This window comes from Coffea arabica, chromosome 2e (assembly GCF_036785885.1).
Source record: "Coffea arabica cultivar ET-39 chromosome 2e, Coffea Arabica ET-39 HiFi, whole genome shotgun sequence".
Lineage (NCBI taxonomy): Eukaryota > Viridiplantae > Streptophyta > Magnoliopsida > Gentianales > Rubiaceae > Coffea > Coffea arabica.
In genome coordinates this window covers 73,255,872-73,270,234 of record NC_092313.1, presented here as the reverse complement: position 1 = coordinate 73,270,234, position 14,363 = coordinate 73,255,872, and the positions used below count along the sequence as shown (strand labels likewise).

The window sequence follows — 14,363 nt, the reverse complement described above, 5'->3', positions numbered from 1 at the left end:
GTTATGATGTTGTTGCTAATCATTTGCGTGTCTCTCGACATGTCATTTTCTTTGAGCATGAGTACTATTTTTCGCAGCACACTTTTCCTTCCAACAATGTTGTTCTTCCTAGCTTTGATGATATCTCTCCACCAATTCAACGATTTAGACCTGGCATTGTCTATCAATGTCGACGACCTCCATCAGTAGAAATCATTCCCGATCCTGCTCCACTGCCTACCACTTCTGATGATTCTGTGACTCTGCGACGATCTTTCCGTATCAGCAAACCTCCTTATAGGTATGGTTTCTCTGCCACTTTAGTTGACACTGCAGTACCTTCCTCTTATTCTCAAGCAACTAAACATGCATGTTGGGTAAAAGTTATGGACGAAGAACTTCAAGCTCTTTTGGAGAATCATACTTGGGACATCGTACCTTGTCCTACTAGTGTAAAACCCATTGGCTGTAAATGGGTCTATTCCATTAAACTACGGTCCGATGGAACGCTTGATAGACATAAAGCGAGATTGGTGGCCCTTGGTAATCGACAGGAATATGGAATCAATTATGAGGAGACATTTGCTCCTGTAGCAAAGATGACTACGGTACGACTTGTTCTTGCCATTGCTGCTTCTAAGGGATGGTCACTGCGACAGATGGACGTTAAGAATGCCTTTTTACATGGAGATCTGAAAGAAGACATTTATATGACTCCACCACCAGGGTTATTCTCCACACCTTCAGGTGATGTTTGTAAGTTGAAACGATCACTCTATGGTTTGAAACAAGCTCCACGTGCTTGGTTTGATAAATTTCGTTCCACACTTCTTGGTTTCTCCTTTGTCCAAAGCCAGTATGATTCCTCTTTGTTTCTTTGCAAGACATCTAAAGGCATTGTCATACTTCTTGTATATGTTGATGATATTGTTATTACCGGGACTGATTATGCATTGATTTCTCAACTTCAAGACCAACTTCAACGTTGTTTCCATATGAAGGACCTGGGTTCTTTACAGTATTTTTTAGGTCTTGAGGTATATTCTAGTTCCACCGGTATTTTCTTAACCCAGCACAAATACATTCGGGAGTTAATTGCTTTGGCTGGTCTTCAAGATGGTCGATCCATTGATACCCCTTTGGAAGTGAATGTTAAGTATCGTCATGATGAAGGTGATCTTATCTCTGATCCGTCTTTATATCGACAGTTGGTGGGTAGTCTAAACTACCTGACTATTACTCGCCCTGATATCTCTTTTGCTGTTCAACAAGTTAGTCAGTTTATGCAAGCACCTCGGCACCTTCATTTGGCAGCTGTTCGCCACATTGTTCGCTATTTGAAAGGCACTTCTTCTCGTGGTCTTTTCTTTCCAGCAAACTCTCCTATTCGCCTGATTGCATATAGTGATGCTGATTGGGCTGGTTGTTCTGATACTAGACGTTCAGTTACTGGTTGGTGCATGTTCCTTGGTACTTCTCTCGTTTCCTGGAAAAGCAAGAAGCAAGACAGGGTGTCTAAGTCTTCTACGGAGTCTGAGTATCGTGCTATGTCTTCTGCATGCTCTGAAATTGTTTGGCTCCGTGGATTGTTAGGTGAGCTCGGGTTTCCTCAAAAAGGGTCTACACCGCTTCATGCCGACAACACTAGTGCAATTCAAATTGCGGCTAATCCAGTATTTCACGAGCGTACCAAACACATTGAAGTGGATTGTCACTCTATTCGTGAATCATATGATGCTCAGGTCATCTCTCTTCCGCATATCCCCACTGATCTCCAGATTGCGAATGTGTTTACTAAAGCTCTCTCCAAAAATCGTCATCACTTTCTTGTTGACAAATTGATGCTTGTTGATCAGCCAGCATCAATTTGAGAGGGGATATCAATGGTATCAATGGCAGAGGTTATGGGAAAGATTATGGCAGATTATATGGCAGAGGTTATGGGAAAGATTATGGCAGATTATGACAGACATTATGGCTAAAATCTGTATATATTTCTTACCTAGAATAGAAAATCAGTTACCATAGCTGTATATTAGGTCAATCAATCAAGTATATATAGGGGTTTACCAAAAATAGATTGTACAGGAATTCTTATTTAATAGAAAGGACCAGGAAGAGGAACCGGACCCGATTCCAGTCAATTTACTCAAATTTTGTCAAAAACTTCTATTATCTTTGATCCAAAAATTCCACAAGCATTGCTGTTGAAAGATTGGTACATCATATTTTCTCTTTCCCTTTAACTTATTCTATAAACAATGCAATTTTTATTTATTTCGCAATTGTATAATTACATTTTTTATTTTCTATATTACAGGATATATGCAAATATGACATATATTCAAGGAGTAATGCCTGGAACTCTCTATGACGAATTTCACCAAACAATCAAGCCTCCTCCAGAAGAAAAGATTCGACAAGTCAATGAGATCCTCAACACACCATATCTGGTACACAAAAAGTTCCATATATATATATATTCTATTATCAACTTTATATTGACAAATAATTCTGATCACAAAAAAATTACACAACTACCATTCAATTAACAGCCAAAGCCTGTATGGATCCGAGCAACTCTGAAAATAATATATCCACAGCGACGCCTATACAGTCTCACTTTCCCAGCACAAAATTGCAGAAAATTAACTGGTGCGCTTGCAAACTTCCAGTTCACCTGTCGCCACTGCAATGTAACATTTCCAAGGCCACAACCCAGGTAACAACCGATCATCTAATGATTATAATATCAAATGTCTAATACAAATATATAACCAAATTCTGTGCTATTAACAATGCAGGTTAAGATTCCTGATTCAGGTGTCTGATGTATCTGGCATATTCACTGCAATAATTGAAGACCAGACTGCTCAACATATTTTACAAATCAATCCAGAAGACATGCAATGGAGCAAAAGGCAAGACTTTACTTACATACAACAATATCTATAGTTGTTTCACTAATAAAATAAATAACACTTACTAATACAAAGATATATTATAGCAGAATGAAAAGCCAGATATTCCAAGCATCAACAGAAGACTAGCAAATCACATTTTTTGTCTTCAAGTGAGAAAATTCACTCATGCACTGGGAAACACCATAGTTGCAAAATATACTATAATTGCTTGCTTCTCAGATACCACCGAAACATCAATCCTGCTTCCACCGACTGAAGAAGAAGGATCATCATCTAAAGCATCAACTATGGAATACGAAGAACTTCCACAATTTGAAGACAAACCAGCCTCTTCAGCATGTAAAAATCCGGTTCAATCTGGAGACACATCTGGTGCAACAACTTTTTCTCCCTTTAGTTCATATGAGCCAAGCCAGCCGACCGCAGAAACAGCACAGCCAATGAATCAAAGCCCAAAGCGAAAGACATCACGAACCAACAACACCTCCACAAAACAAGCAAAAACTAAGTAAATGTGGAAGATTAAGTCTTACCACAATGTACATAGAATCTTTTGTCCAAGTAATGGTTATATATATATGTATAACCAGAATGTACATAGAATCTTTTGCCAACACTATCCTAGCCATATACATAACACTTTTGTCAAGGCTAGGCATGTAAATACTACTTTTATCAATGAAGCATCTTCCGCAGTCTAAATACACTTCATTCATGAGTTCAAGCAAAGCTAACAAACTAACTCTATTCCACAAACAATGTCTGGGCAACCTCGCGCGAAGCGCGAGGCGCACATCAACTAGTAAATTGTAATATTAGGATCTAAACATGTGGCGTGCCTCAACTCAGCAGTCATTGACCAAGAGATTAAATAGAAGAAGATTAGAGTTGGACTCACCTCACAGCATAGTTTTAAGCCGGGGTTGGTGTGAAATTACACGAGTTGATCGAAGCTTTCTTCAGCAAGAATCTAATCCCAGATTGAGAAATTTGAATTGCACGGCTTCTTCTTGAATATTACCACATATGGCACAAAGGGTTGATATAGGAATGGGTGGGAAAAGACTGCATAAATTCGAGTTCGAAGTGGGGTGTGTATCTCAACTATTTCCTCGGTGGTAGGATTGAGTATCATGAAATGTTTTTGTGTTCGGAGATCCATGCATCTACGGTGCTGAAGGTAGATAGTGGGTGCAATATCGGATGATAAATAGAGTGGGTGTACATATGGGGATTTTGGGGTTATTTTTTTGTTACTCCTCACGGCCATTTGTTAACCAAGCATACGTCCCTTCACCTGTTCTGGGTAATGATGGATGGAAGAGTGTGTTTCATATGCAACTCAAGAAAATGTGATGTTAACTGTTAAGGCCTTCCATCTTTGGCAGACCCTTTGACACAGGGGACACGTCTAGTAGGGAGTCCGCTTAGAATATCCACCAGGAAGGATATTGGGTCCTTGGCATGGATATTTTCTCCTGTTCAGTATCTTTCTCAAACTGGCTGCAGCTGCTATTGGAAAACATGAGAAGATCGTTTTGCGGTTAGGACTTTAGGAGATGAACAGAAGATGCTGCACTCATATTTTCATTCTATTTAATGGGCAAAAGCCGATAATTGCACCCTCTTTATCAAATAGTATCAGATAGCAATAGATCAGAACAAAGAAGTGCTGGCTTATCTACACTCTAGACCTAAGACATCAGTGTTCAATGGCAGCAGCATCAGAAGCCAATATGTATCCAGAGAGAGAATTACCGCAAGTACGTACGTATCATTCTCATGAAATGCTGAAGTGTAACCCGACATATGAACACCAATCATCTCACCTCCTTCCCCAGGTTGAGTACGCTAATTACCAACTTCATCTAAAACTTCCCCCCACCAAAGTACCCATGGTGGTTCGATTGACAATTGAGTTGAAGGAGCTCATAAGGTTTTGTACCTCAAGGAGTGACTGCTTTCAGATTGTCTTCCGTGTGATAGAGCCGCACATCATGACAATTATCAAGTGATCGTAATCCAAGGAAATTAAAAGCAAGTACCTGGAATTTATTGCTAACTCTCCTAATCCATGGCGATGCTCTCCTTATGTTATCCACCTTAGCCACTTTTAACCCTTCGAGCCCGTGTGCATAACAACAGACGGAGCTAAAGTACGTACGCCCCTGGTACGAGTGAAGAGAATCTTTTGCAGACAAATCGATGCCTGACTTGCATTAAATTCTTAGTGTTATTAGATTACTGATTAACAAAAATTTGGAAGACTCCTGGACTTGTGCGTATTGACCTTGCGAAGAAGCCACGTGCAAGGACCATGCCATTTCTCCATTCGTAACTTAGGACTTGCATATTTTGGCGAGGAAATCATTTTGTCTTTAACATGGCTACAGCAACTGCCTTCCTGGTATGAAAATTTTTAGACTCAATTCTCGATAGATATTCAAAAGGACTAGCAGTTAGAGGACGAAATTCTCTGACATTGTGAACAACTGTACACTAGAAGTAAAGCCAAGATGACAAAATGGTCTACCAATCCAGAGACACATCATCCTGCAGTCATATTACACATCTCATTGACGGACATTTTCAGCACAACAAGAAACACAAGTTTGTCACACCATCTGGAAATCCCAAGTTTGTTGCGGCATCTGGAAATTCCTCACCTGCAGAAACCAAATCACAGTAAAATGGAAAATTCCAACACCACCCAAACAACCCCCCCCCCCCACACACACACACACACACGCACAAACACAAACACAAAAAAAAAAAAGAGGAAAAATTGTGGGCCAAATCATGATAATAAGTTTTCAGTCCAATCCTATAGAAATGAGAGCCTAAAATGGAATATCTTGAACTACAAATTGCAATAACACAAAGACTACTGCAAGTATCGGCCAATGATGAAGAATGCTCTGAACCAAGCATGCTTTGCACAGAGAGGAATTAACAGGAGAGGATATTATTTTCGAGTACATGGAAGGAAAGAAGAGATTGGTGTAATTCACATGGTAAGTGGAAAGCACAACAGCAGATATGATAATTAAGTGCAGACAAGAAGGCATGACGCAAAAAGCTTCATCAAGAAGCATGACATTACACGAATTTTTGGACTTGATAGTTGATCTTTCATTTCTATTTCACCAGCTATCCAAGAAATGTATACCAGGATCCATTTAGATCCTAATTTTTCACGGTCATCATGTCTAAACTCTATCCAGTTAAGTTTATTGTCACTTAAACAGCATCTTAAAAGAAATCACACACATTCCAATTTCCATAGACCCACAATTTGAACTCTCCAGTTAAAGCTATTAAGTATACTAATTACTTTTCTGAATAAATCGTGCAAAGATATGTATACGTATTCTAGTTAAACAATAGATTTAAGATGTTTCTACAGTAGCACACTCACATTTCTACCAAGAGGTTGCTCATTGCAAAGATGTGACAAATTTAAGAAGCAACAAAAAAGAAATAATTACTAATGTTCATTGTTGTAAACAAGTTTACCTTGCCAGCATAGAACTGGCTCCACAAACCAATTTGGCACTTCAAAGGAAAAAAATGACTTATTTCTTCTTCTTTCCACCACCAGACTTCGACTTCTTATTTGTATTCTCCTTTTCAATTTTCTCCGCTGCTTCCTGTGATCAAGTTGGGAAATGAAAGCAAATGAATAGTCTTGAAAAGATAAACAGGAAAATTTTTCATAAGGTGAAACAAATTTGCGATCATTTCGTACTGAGGACGGTATTATGTATGTTTTGGTAAAGTCAACACAGAAATTATCAAACTGAAGGGATAGGAAAAGAAATTTTCAGCATTCAGATTCCCATATGTCAATTTCATGGCTACAAAAAATACATGTCCCACAACTTACAAGAACACTTGATAGAAATTCCAAAGACAGAGCCACTGTTTCCAAAAACCATAAGGCCAGAATTGGCCGCACTAAATAAAGGATGGAATACTATTTGATGGGTAGGTACCGCCTAGCAACAACTCTCTCAAATGTCAGAATCAAAATCCTGATTAAAATGCTCAAGAATTTGCAACCATAGTTGTTCAAATCTATCTGTGCACTACAATGGGCTTCCTTCAAGTCATTTTACCGCCTGCGATTGTTTTATTTCAAGAATATCAAGAACGAGGATCAATCAGTCAATGAGAGTGGAAAATTGGCAACAAAAGAGACTGGTATCCAGCATAAAGTGTCTGGCTTCTCCCAACTGAAACTGCAAAAGAAATTTGATTTGCAGATGAACTAAAGGCTATTACCAGGTTGACATTTAGCCTTTCAAGAGAAAGTTGAGATTGCAAATTGCTAGTTTGTCTTTTATGTCCTTAACTCCACAAGTGATGCAGAGAGCTGGCCAATGAGCGCAAGCCTCTACTCAACCACAAATTTCAACTAGAAAATGTGAGTCTTGTACCTGTATAGTTTTCTCTTTTGATGATTCATTCCCTTTTTGTTTCCTAAATGTCAGCTCCTGAATAATACAACTGCCCACTATTCTGGCCCACCTTGGCCTCAAACTTACAACTCTAAGTTCTCTCCTCATAAAATTCTTAAATCTAACAAGCAGATCATCTATTATGCAAGTTATAACTCATTATGTTCTATAGCAATCAGTACTAGTATATTGACCACAAATATGATTTACTTGAACATAATTTCAGAAATTATTTATAGATTAAGAATAAAGATAGAGAATAGTCAAGAGCTAAGTTCACCAAGGTTTTTCAGGTTCACGTGCCGAAGAAGCCAACTCCTGCTAAAAGCAATGACTGCTTTGAGCCAATATTCGGAGTTGGCAGGCCAAAGCGGCCAATGACCCTGGGCCTGTATTTCAGAGTTGCTTTCCCAAAAATCATCTTAAGATTGACTTGAGACTTAGGAGATCCAAGGATGCACTTGGTTTCCTGTGAACCAGTACATAAGAGATTACTGTAACCAACAGTAAACTCATGACATTACAATCCGAAGAAAAACTCTCAAACAAAATATCTAATTTTCAGCTTTTTTGAAGAAGCAATGAAGAGAGGCAAGTATAATCAAAGAATGATTCACTATGATCTCAAAAGGTGGTCTGCAGAATAAAGTACTGAATTCTTGGGCTTTTAGTTTCTAGGTATGTTATATCAGACCAACTTGAGGTAATACATATAAAAGATATAAAACGTACAATTAGTATATTAATTATGATCCCTAACAACTGTTTTGAGGTATTTTGTTTACTGTTACTCCAAATTAATTCCAGTAAGTGCAGCACTCTGATGTCGAGCATCAATACCAAGTATCTTAAGCAAAAGTATTAGGAGACCAAAGTTAAACATGCTCATACAGCCACACGAGGAGCAGAAGAATAAAGGACAAAACAAGAACAACATCACATTGAGTTTGCCAGCGCATGATTTTCTTTATCGAAAAATATTGTGGGACTGCCAAATGAAGGTCTTACATGGACAACAAGCAACAGACAAATGGTCTCAATGCCGAATAATACCTTTCTTTTAAGAGGCGCTGATGTGTTAGCAACTGGTTTGAAGAATGATTCTAATCTGCTCAAGAAAGACACTAATAAGTCATGATTTCACTAAAGCAACAATATTACCAATCAGTCAGTCAGTTCCATACCTCCCCTGCGAAGACTTGTTCTTTGCTGCCTTGATCTTTTCTATTGACTGAATAAATCAACATTTGAGTTTGTAATGTACACAAATTCTGAAGACTGAATTCAAACATAAGCAACCAAATTCTCATCATAAGCATACCTTTGTAACTCTGTCGATGCTGAACCCATTTTCTTTTACCAAAAAGTTTATAAGTCCCTGAAACCAAAGATAATCCCTAAGCTGATCAATAAATAGATATATACGACAATAATGACCAATCTATAATTGTTAATTGAAGTAACTCACTTCTTCATCTGGAGCATTCCACTTGAAATCAAGTTGGTTTTCATCTGTGACAACTTCTGGTTCTTTGAAGAGCTTCCTAGCTTCTTGATATGGCCAATCATCTGGGATTTGGTATCTGAAACATAACAGGTGAAATTGAACTTCAATTGCATATGCAAAGTCAAATGCAACCGCTTGTAAAGTGAATGCAGGAAGAAGTGAAAGGCAGTCAACTAAGGAACATGATGCAAATGAAGAACATCAAACTTTGAGATCTAGGAAATGAGAACTATATCTTAAGATCCAAAATCTAGATAACATATTCTCCTGGCTTTCCGTTTTTCCTGAAACCACAATTTGACAAGTTTCAAGTGACAATATAAATATGTACCTTTCTCTGTTTATGTTCTCGATTACGCTCTCTATTGAGCCATGTTGGCGAATGAGCTTTAAGGCTGTCTGGCCACCAATACCTGATGCATTGAAAATCAGCCCAATATAAGTATGCAATTTTGTTCCTAGATAGCCCAGGGATGCACACAACATGCTCATATATTAGATATCCATGTGAAATTATTGAAAAGGAAGATGAAGAAAAAGAAAGCTAAACAAAAATCTACAAACTTCTCAGTTGAATTCTTGTGCACATTTCCCTTTAAACTAAGACAAATTCTAGGAAAGATATGCCCATTTCCCACAGTATGGATTTTCCATAGTTTGGCAACAACAAAAGCATTTTAAAAGTGATGTTACTACAGCAAGAGAAAGATTAGAGTGCGCAAACCAGAAAATATCCATCTTCCTACATGCATATGTTTCCAGCAAAAACTTCCCAGTCACATTCATGTCAAGATACATGAATTAGAGGTGCAAGTTGTGAAGTCAAAACATTCATTAGGTCAAAACCTCCCAGTCACATTCATGAATTCATGTTTCCAGCAAAAATTCTTTGTCTGAAGTATGTTAAGCTTTCCTTTCTGATATGTTTTTCAAAACAAACAGAAGAAACCCAGATTTTAATTTAAAAATTCTAAGAAGCTTGACAATGATGGTATCAATGAGATGTGTGAAGCCTGACAATGATGGTATCAGTGAAATGTGCATTACCTCTAATACTGTCACAATAATCACATCCACAAAGAATGCACAAGTCTATAAATTGATCCATGGTAAAGTTCAACTCCTCCAAAACCTGTAGAGAAGTACATCAGTTGATGTCTCAATGTTGAAAATTTGTAAAGCGGGATTCTGATACCTTGGAAATTTCAAATTCCATCACAGGGATTTTTTTGGAGCTAGGGTCCATTAGATGTCGAAGAAACTTTGGAGCTCCAAAAGTTAAGGAATCCATGTCTTCAGAGGCCACAGCATAAACCTGACATTCACAGATGTATGATCTTTCCAATCTCATAACAAAGAGAGCATTAATTCCTGTTCCTTCTAATCATTTCCATGTAAGGTGTTCACATGGATATATTGGAAGGAAGCAATATACAAATGGATATATTGGAAGGACACAATCAAAGAAAACTAACTCCCAAAGATGTTATGTTGGTGCAAGCTGTGAGACCACCATTAAGACCAAGATACTTGCCTTTCCTGATTTGCAAAGTGCAGCACATTGTGCCTCTGCTTCTGAAGTGGCCTGACATAACAACAGAGTGGAAGGCACTATAGTCAAAGATATAACTTGTCGTGCTCTTAGGAGAAAAGTCAGCACATATATGCAACTGGCAGGCATCAATTTAGAGAAGAAATATTTTGTTTCACTGGCTCACCTCAATCACAGGTACTCCCATAAGTCTAAGGAGTTTCCTGCAGTCCTCATTATGTTGTTTTGTAACCTACACAACCAAAATCAACATGAAACTGATAACATGCTTAACTATATACTTCAAGGAGTTTAGATCTTCTTGTTTTAAAAGAAAGGACAAGAATATCAGCAATTACAAATATCATCTGTTAACCCTAAAAATAGATGCATAAGCACCTAATTGAAGAATTGGTTAGCTCTTATTGATACTGAATATCGATTTAACTCTGAGAATTGTGTACAGGAGCTTCTAACTTCAATAGTTGCTGTAGGTACACAATACTGTTGTACACTCGCAATTTATATTATCAGAAGTGTATACACTTTCCTCTGTGACAACCTGTCTAATCTCATCAGTGAACAGTATGGTGGAAGGGCTTTATGCATTTATTACTCATTGGGATTTTCAAAAACAATTAATCTATGCAAATTGAACTTCGGCTATTGAACCCAATAAATCAGTATTTCATTCCCTGGATTCAACAGTGACTACAACCTCATCTAAAGCTTGGCATTTTCTAACAAATGCATTGAATTGTGAAACTCAAGAATGATTTCTGTATTTAATCTTCCTTTTTTTCTTTTGTTTATTACTATCTCTGCTATAGGCTGCCAGAGAAAAGGGTTGGAAACTTTCATAAACAGCAGAATGATCAAAGACCAAATAAGTACAGATTGACAACACCGTTCTACACCATATAACAACCATAAAATGTTAATAGCCCACCTTTACTGTCCTCTTACTGAATTTCTCAATGTCTTCCTTGTTGCCAGTCTGCAAGAAGAAATTGTGGGGGAGAATTCAGCTCTTAAAACGACAAGATACTAGAATGATGCTATGAAAAGGGCAAAGTATAAAAGTCAAGAATTTTTTTTCTTTTTTCTTTGGCAGGGTGATTGGAGGCAAAATTATAGTTCTGTTATGTTAACCTCCACAGCCTCATCTAGATCCTCCGTTGCATCTGCCCTCTTAGAAAAACTGCATATCCATATCAGAGTCACAAATTTTGATTTCCGGGAGGGAGCATTCATTCAAAAAAAAAACTTCACAAGCAACATGAATAACAGTATAATACAAAATACCGTTTAGCAAGCTCTTGTTTCTTCAAATCTGGTGGCTTACCATCGAACACATAGCTAAAATTTGAAGGCAATAACAAGTTTTAGCATATGTAATAAACTTCTGACCAAATAAAACAAAAGAAACACAAAAATCAGTAAGGAGAAGATTAACAAATTACACTGGCTTAATTCCAGCTTCCAAAAGCCTAATTGTCCGCGTGAACATTCCTACCAAATGACTTAAAACACAGAACGCAAAACCACATCAATAAACAGTTATAACTACCAAAGACTGGTAAACTTTTGTTTAAGAGTAAAATTCAACAAATATTTAGCATGAACGACAGACAAAAAAAATTTCCAAAGACCTCTCTCTGCATATTTCACTAATTTGCTAATTTTCTGTTTTCGGCACATTATTGTCCCAAAAAAATGTAAAATGTGAGTTACCTAGTAACTTCTCCAGCTTCATTAGTAAGCATTTCAGTGCCGCTTCGCCCAACGACAATCTACAGTTTCATTAATTACAAGGCAAGTTTAAGGCTTTAAGCTTAGCCAAATGCATTTATATCCAGACCAAGAAACAACAAAAATGGGGGTAGCTAGTGTACAAACAAGGAACTGATAAATGCTCATGCTGGCGTCAATGGCGATTTTGCGGCCGAAGAAGCTTTCGAATTTATGTTCTTTCATCGCCTTCGGAGCATTATCCGCTAAAAGCTTCGTTAAACCCTAAGCAAACAATTCAAAGGAAAAATTAGGAAACAGAAAGTTATGAAGCAAAATTAAGAAATCAATTCGCAGAATAAGTTGACAGAAATTAGATCGACATCCAACCTTTATGCCCATGTTTGCAAGAAATTGGGATGAAAATTGAGAGAAATCCTCTGTTGAGCGACTCCTGAAAGGTAGGGTTTTTAAGGAAACTCTTCCCGCCTCTTTAGCCTTTTATACGTGGCCAACGGGTCAGTTGAATTTGACCGACTTGAATTCTTTCCCCGACCTGTCATTGACCGGCTCTGATTAATCTTGACTTATTGGTCTCTAATTAGTAATTAGTACTCCGGGTTCCACTTCTCCTTTCTAACTTTTTTTTAAGTGATTATTTTTTTATTGAAGCATTTTAAGTGATTTATTGGAGTACTAGAAACATGCATTTACTAAACTTACCTAAGACATTTACTCGATAGTATTAGGTTTAGGAAAATAGGAAAGTTAGAAAATATGAGTTTGAAAGTCAAAAAATATCGGTCTATCTATTGAGTGTCCGTTAAAATATATTTTAGGTATTATATATTTGAAAATATAATATTAATTAAGGGAAGTAAATAAATACAAGAAATGGTAGGTAAAATTAAATAAAAAATATATATAAATATAAGAAAGGATAATAATGATTAGTATGTGTGTATATATATGGTAACTTAGGTGAATATTATGTGTATTAACGGGTGCTTGTAGGACACAGGTTAGAAAAACTCAAAAGATATTAATTAAGTACTACTAATCCGCTTATGATCTATCATTATTACATCTCCTTATCTCTAAATTTTATGTGTGTCCATCCTTATTTTGGACAAAGAGAATAATAGTAGTGTCATCTTGGAAACAAGGAAAGGAGAGCTCTTAAGATTTCACATGAGCGCAAAATGTAGAAAACCAAACATAGCCCCGGATAAGCAGTACCAATGCTGGAGTCCGGATTCTTGGGTAGGAGTAGGCCTGTCAACGGGCCGGGTCCGGGTCGGAATTCATTATTCCGGACCCGGATTCGGCATATCAAATCGGATCCGGATTCGACCCGTTTATCCGACGGATCTTCTACTCTATATTCCGGATCCGGATCCGACGGGTCTCGGATCCGGGTCCGGGTCTACTCGAAAAAATTATGAAAATTTCTAATTTCTAATAAAAATGAGAAAAAAATATATTTATACACTAATTTCTAACTAATACAAAAAAAAATCAAATAAGAAAATAAATCAAATTGACTTTACTCAAATACACCACCCTAATCAAATTATATTGATAAATATATATTTTTTAAATTATTAATCAATTTATATCCGAATCCGGGTCTAATACGGGTCGGAATACTATATCCCATATCCGACCCATTTTTTGTTTGACAAAACGGATCCGAATCCGGGTCCGGGTAACAGAATTAAATCCCTACTCATACCCGCAATAATTTCACGAATCCGGGCCGGATCCGGATCTAGACCCGGACCGTTGACAGGCCTAGGTAGGGGCCAAGTCTTAAATGTAGAAAAATATTTTATTAAGAGTTTGATTTTTTTTTTTCAAGATGAATTATATTTCACATGAGCAGGCGGTCAAGTAAAATAGTATGAAATTTTATTCATGCAATGTGGAAGATGATCAACAAACAAACTTCCTTTGGTTGTTTTTGAAAAAAAAAATCCCAAAATAAATCATTGAAAACACCCTCAAAACATCTTAAGAACACTTAATTATCTACAATAAAGGTTAATTATATCTATCACTATAATTAAATTTTTCAAAAATACCTAATTCATTCATATGCAGCGTTAACTCGGCTGTTTGTCCTTTTTCGTGATACTCTATTCCATTAGGCCGGTCCATATCTGACAGAGGCCTGTTTTTAGTGTATGGTAGCGTCTGGTCTCTTGGCTGAATGAGAACTCTAAGTGGTA

General features: G+C 37.2%; 1 protein-coding gene across 11 annotated transcripts; it reads right to left on the bottom strand.

Annotated features, from left to right (window-relative positions):
- Nucleotides 1-2,889: 2,889 nt before the first annotated feature.
- Nucleotides 2,890-12,674, bottom strand: LOC113733050 (flap endonuclease 1). Of its 11 annotated transcripts, none has more exons than XR_011841019.1 (21): nucleotides 12,523-12,674; nucleotides 12,301-12,417; nucleotides 12,136-12,194; nucleotides 11,865-11,924; nucleotides 11,707-11,760; nucleotides 11,554-11,602; nucleotides 11,351-11,398; nucleotides 10,589-10,654; nucleotides 10,405-10,455; nucleotides 10,066-10,185; nucleotides 9,918-10,002; nucleotides 9,202-9,283; nucleotides 8,832-8,946; nucleotides 8,685-8,741; nucleotides 8,548-8,594; nucleotides 8,417-8,471; nucleotides 6,420-6,553; nucleotides 5,437-5,569; nucleotides 5,194-5,307; nucleotides 3,802-5,112; nucleotides 2,890-3,387 (listed from the first exon to the last, which is right to left on the bottom strand). XR_011841019.1 is itself a non-coding variant. In XM_072081025.1 (18 exons), exons 1-17 carry the CDS (start codon nucleotides 12,532-12,534, stop codon nucleotides 7,659-7,661), a joined length of 1,251 nt encoding a protein of 416 aa, XP_071937126.1. In that variant the 5' UTR covers nucleotides 12,535-12,674; the 3' UTR covers nucleotides 6,452-6,553; nucleotides 7,644-7,658. The 11 variants fall into 11 exon arrangements, 1 of the variants encoding a protein (XP_071937126.1); XR_011841020.1 differs by having other exon boundaries at nucleotides 5,194-5,303; XR_011841012.1 differs by having other exon boundaries at nucleotides 3,802-4,415; nucleotides 4,662-5,569.
- Nucleotides 12,675-14,363: the final 1,689 nt, after the last annotated feature.

Bases quoted from the DNA above. Each gene is read 5' to 3' on its own strand.
- LOC113733050 (XM_072081025.1), bottom strand. The intron at 10,186-10,404 runs GCAAGTATCTTG...TGTGAATGTCAG, and splicing joins CACTTTGCAAATCAGGAAAG to GTTTATGCTGTGGCCTCTGA. The intron at 7,833-8,416 runs GTATTATTCGGC...ACTGGTTCACAG, and splicing joins CAGCGCCTCTTAAAAGAAAG to GAAACCAAGTGCATCCTTGG.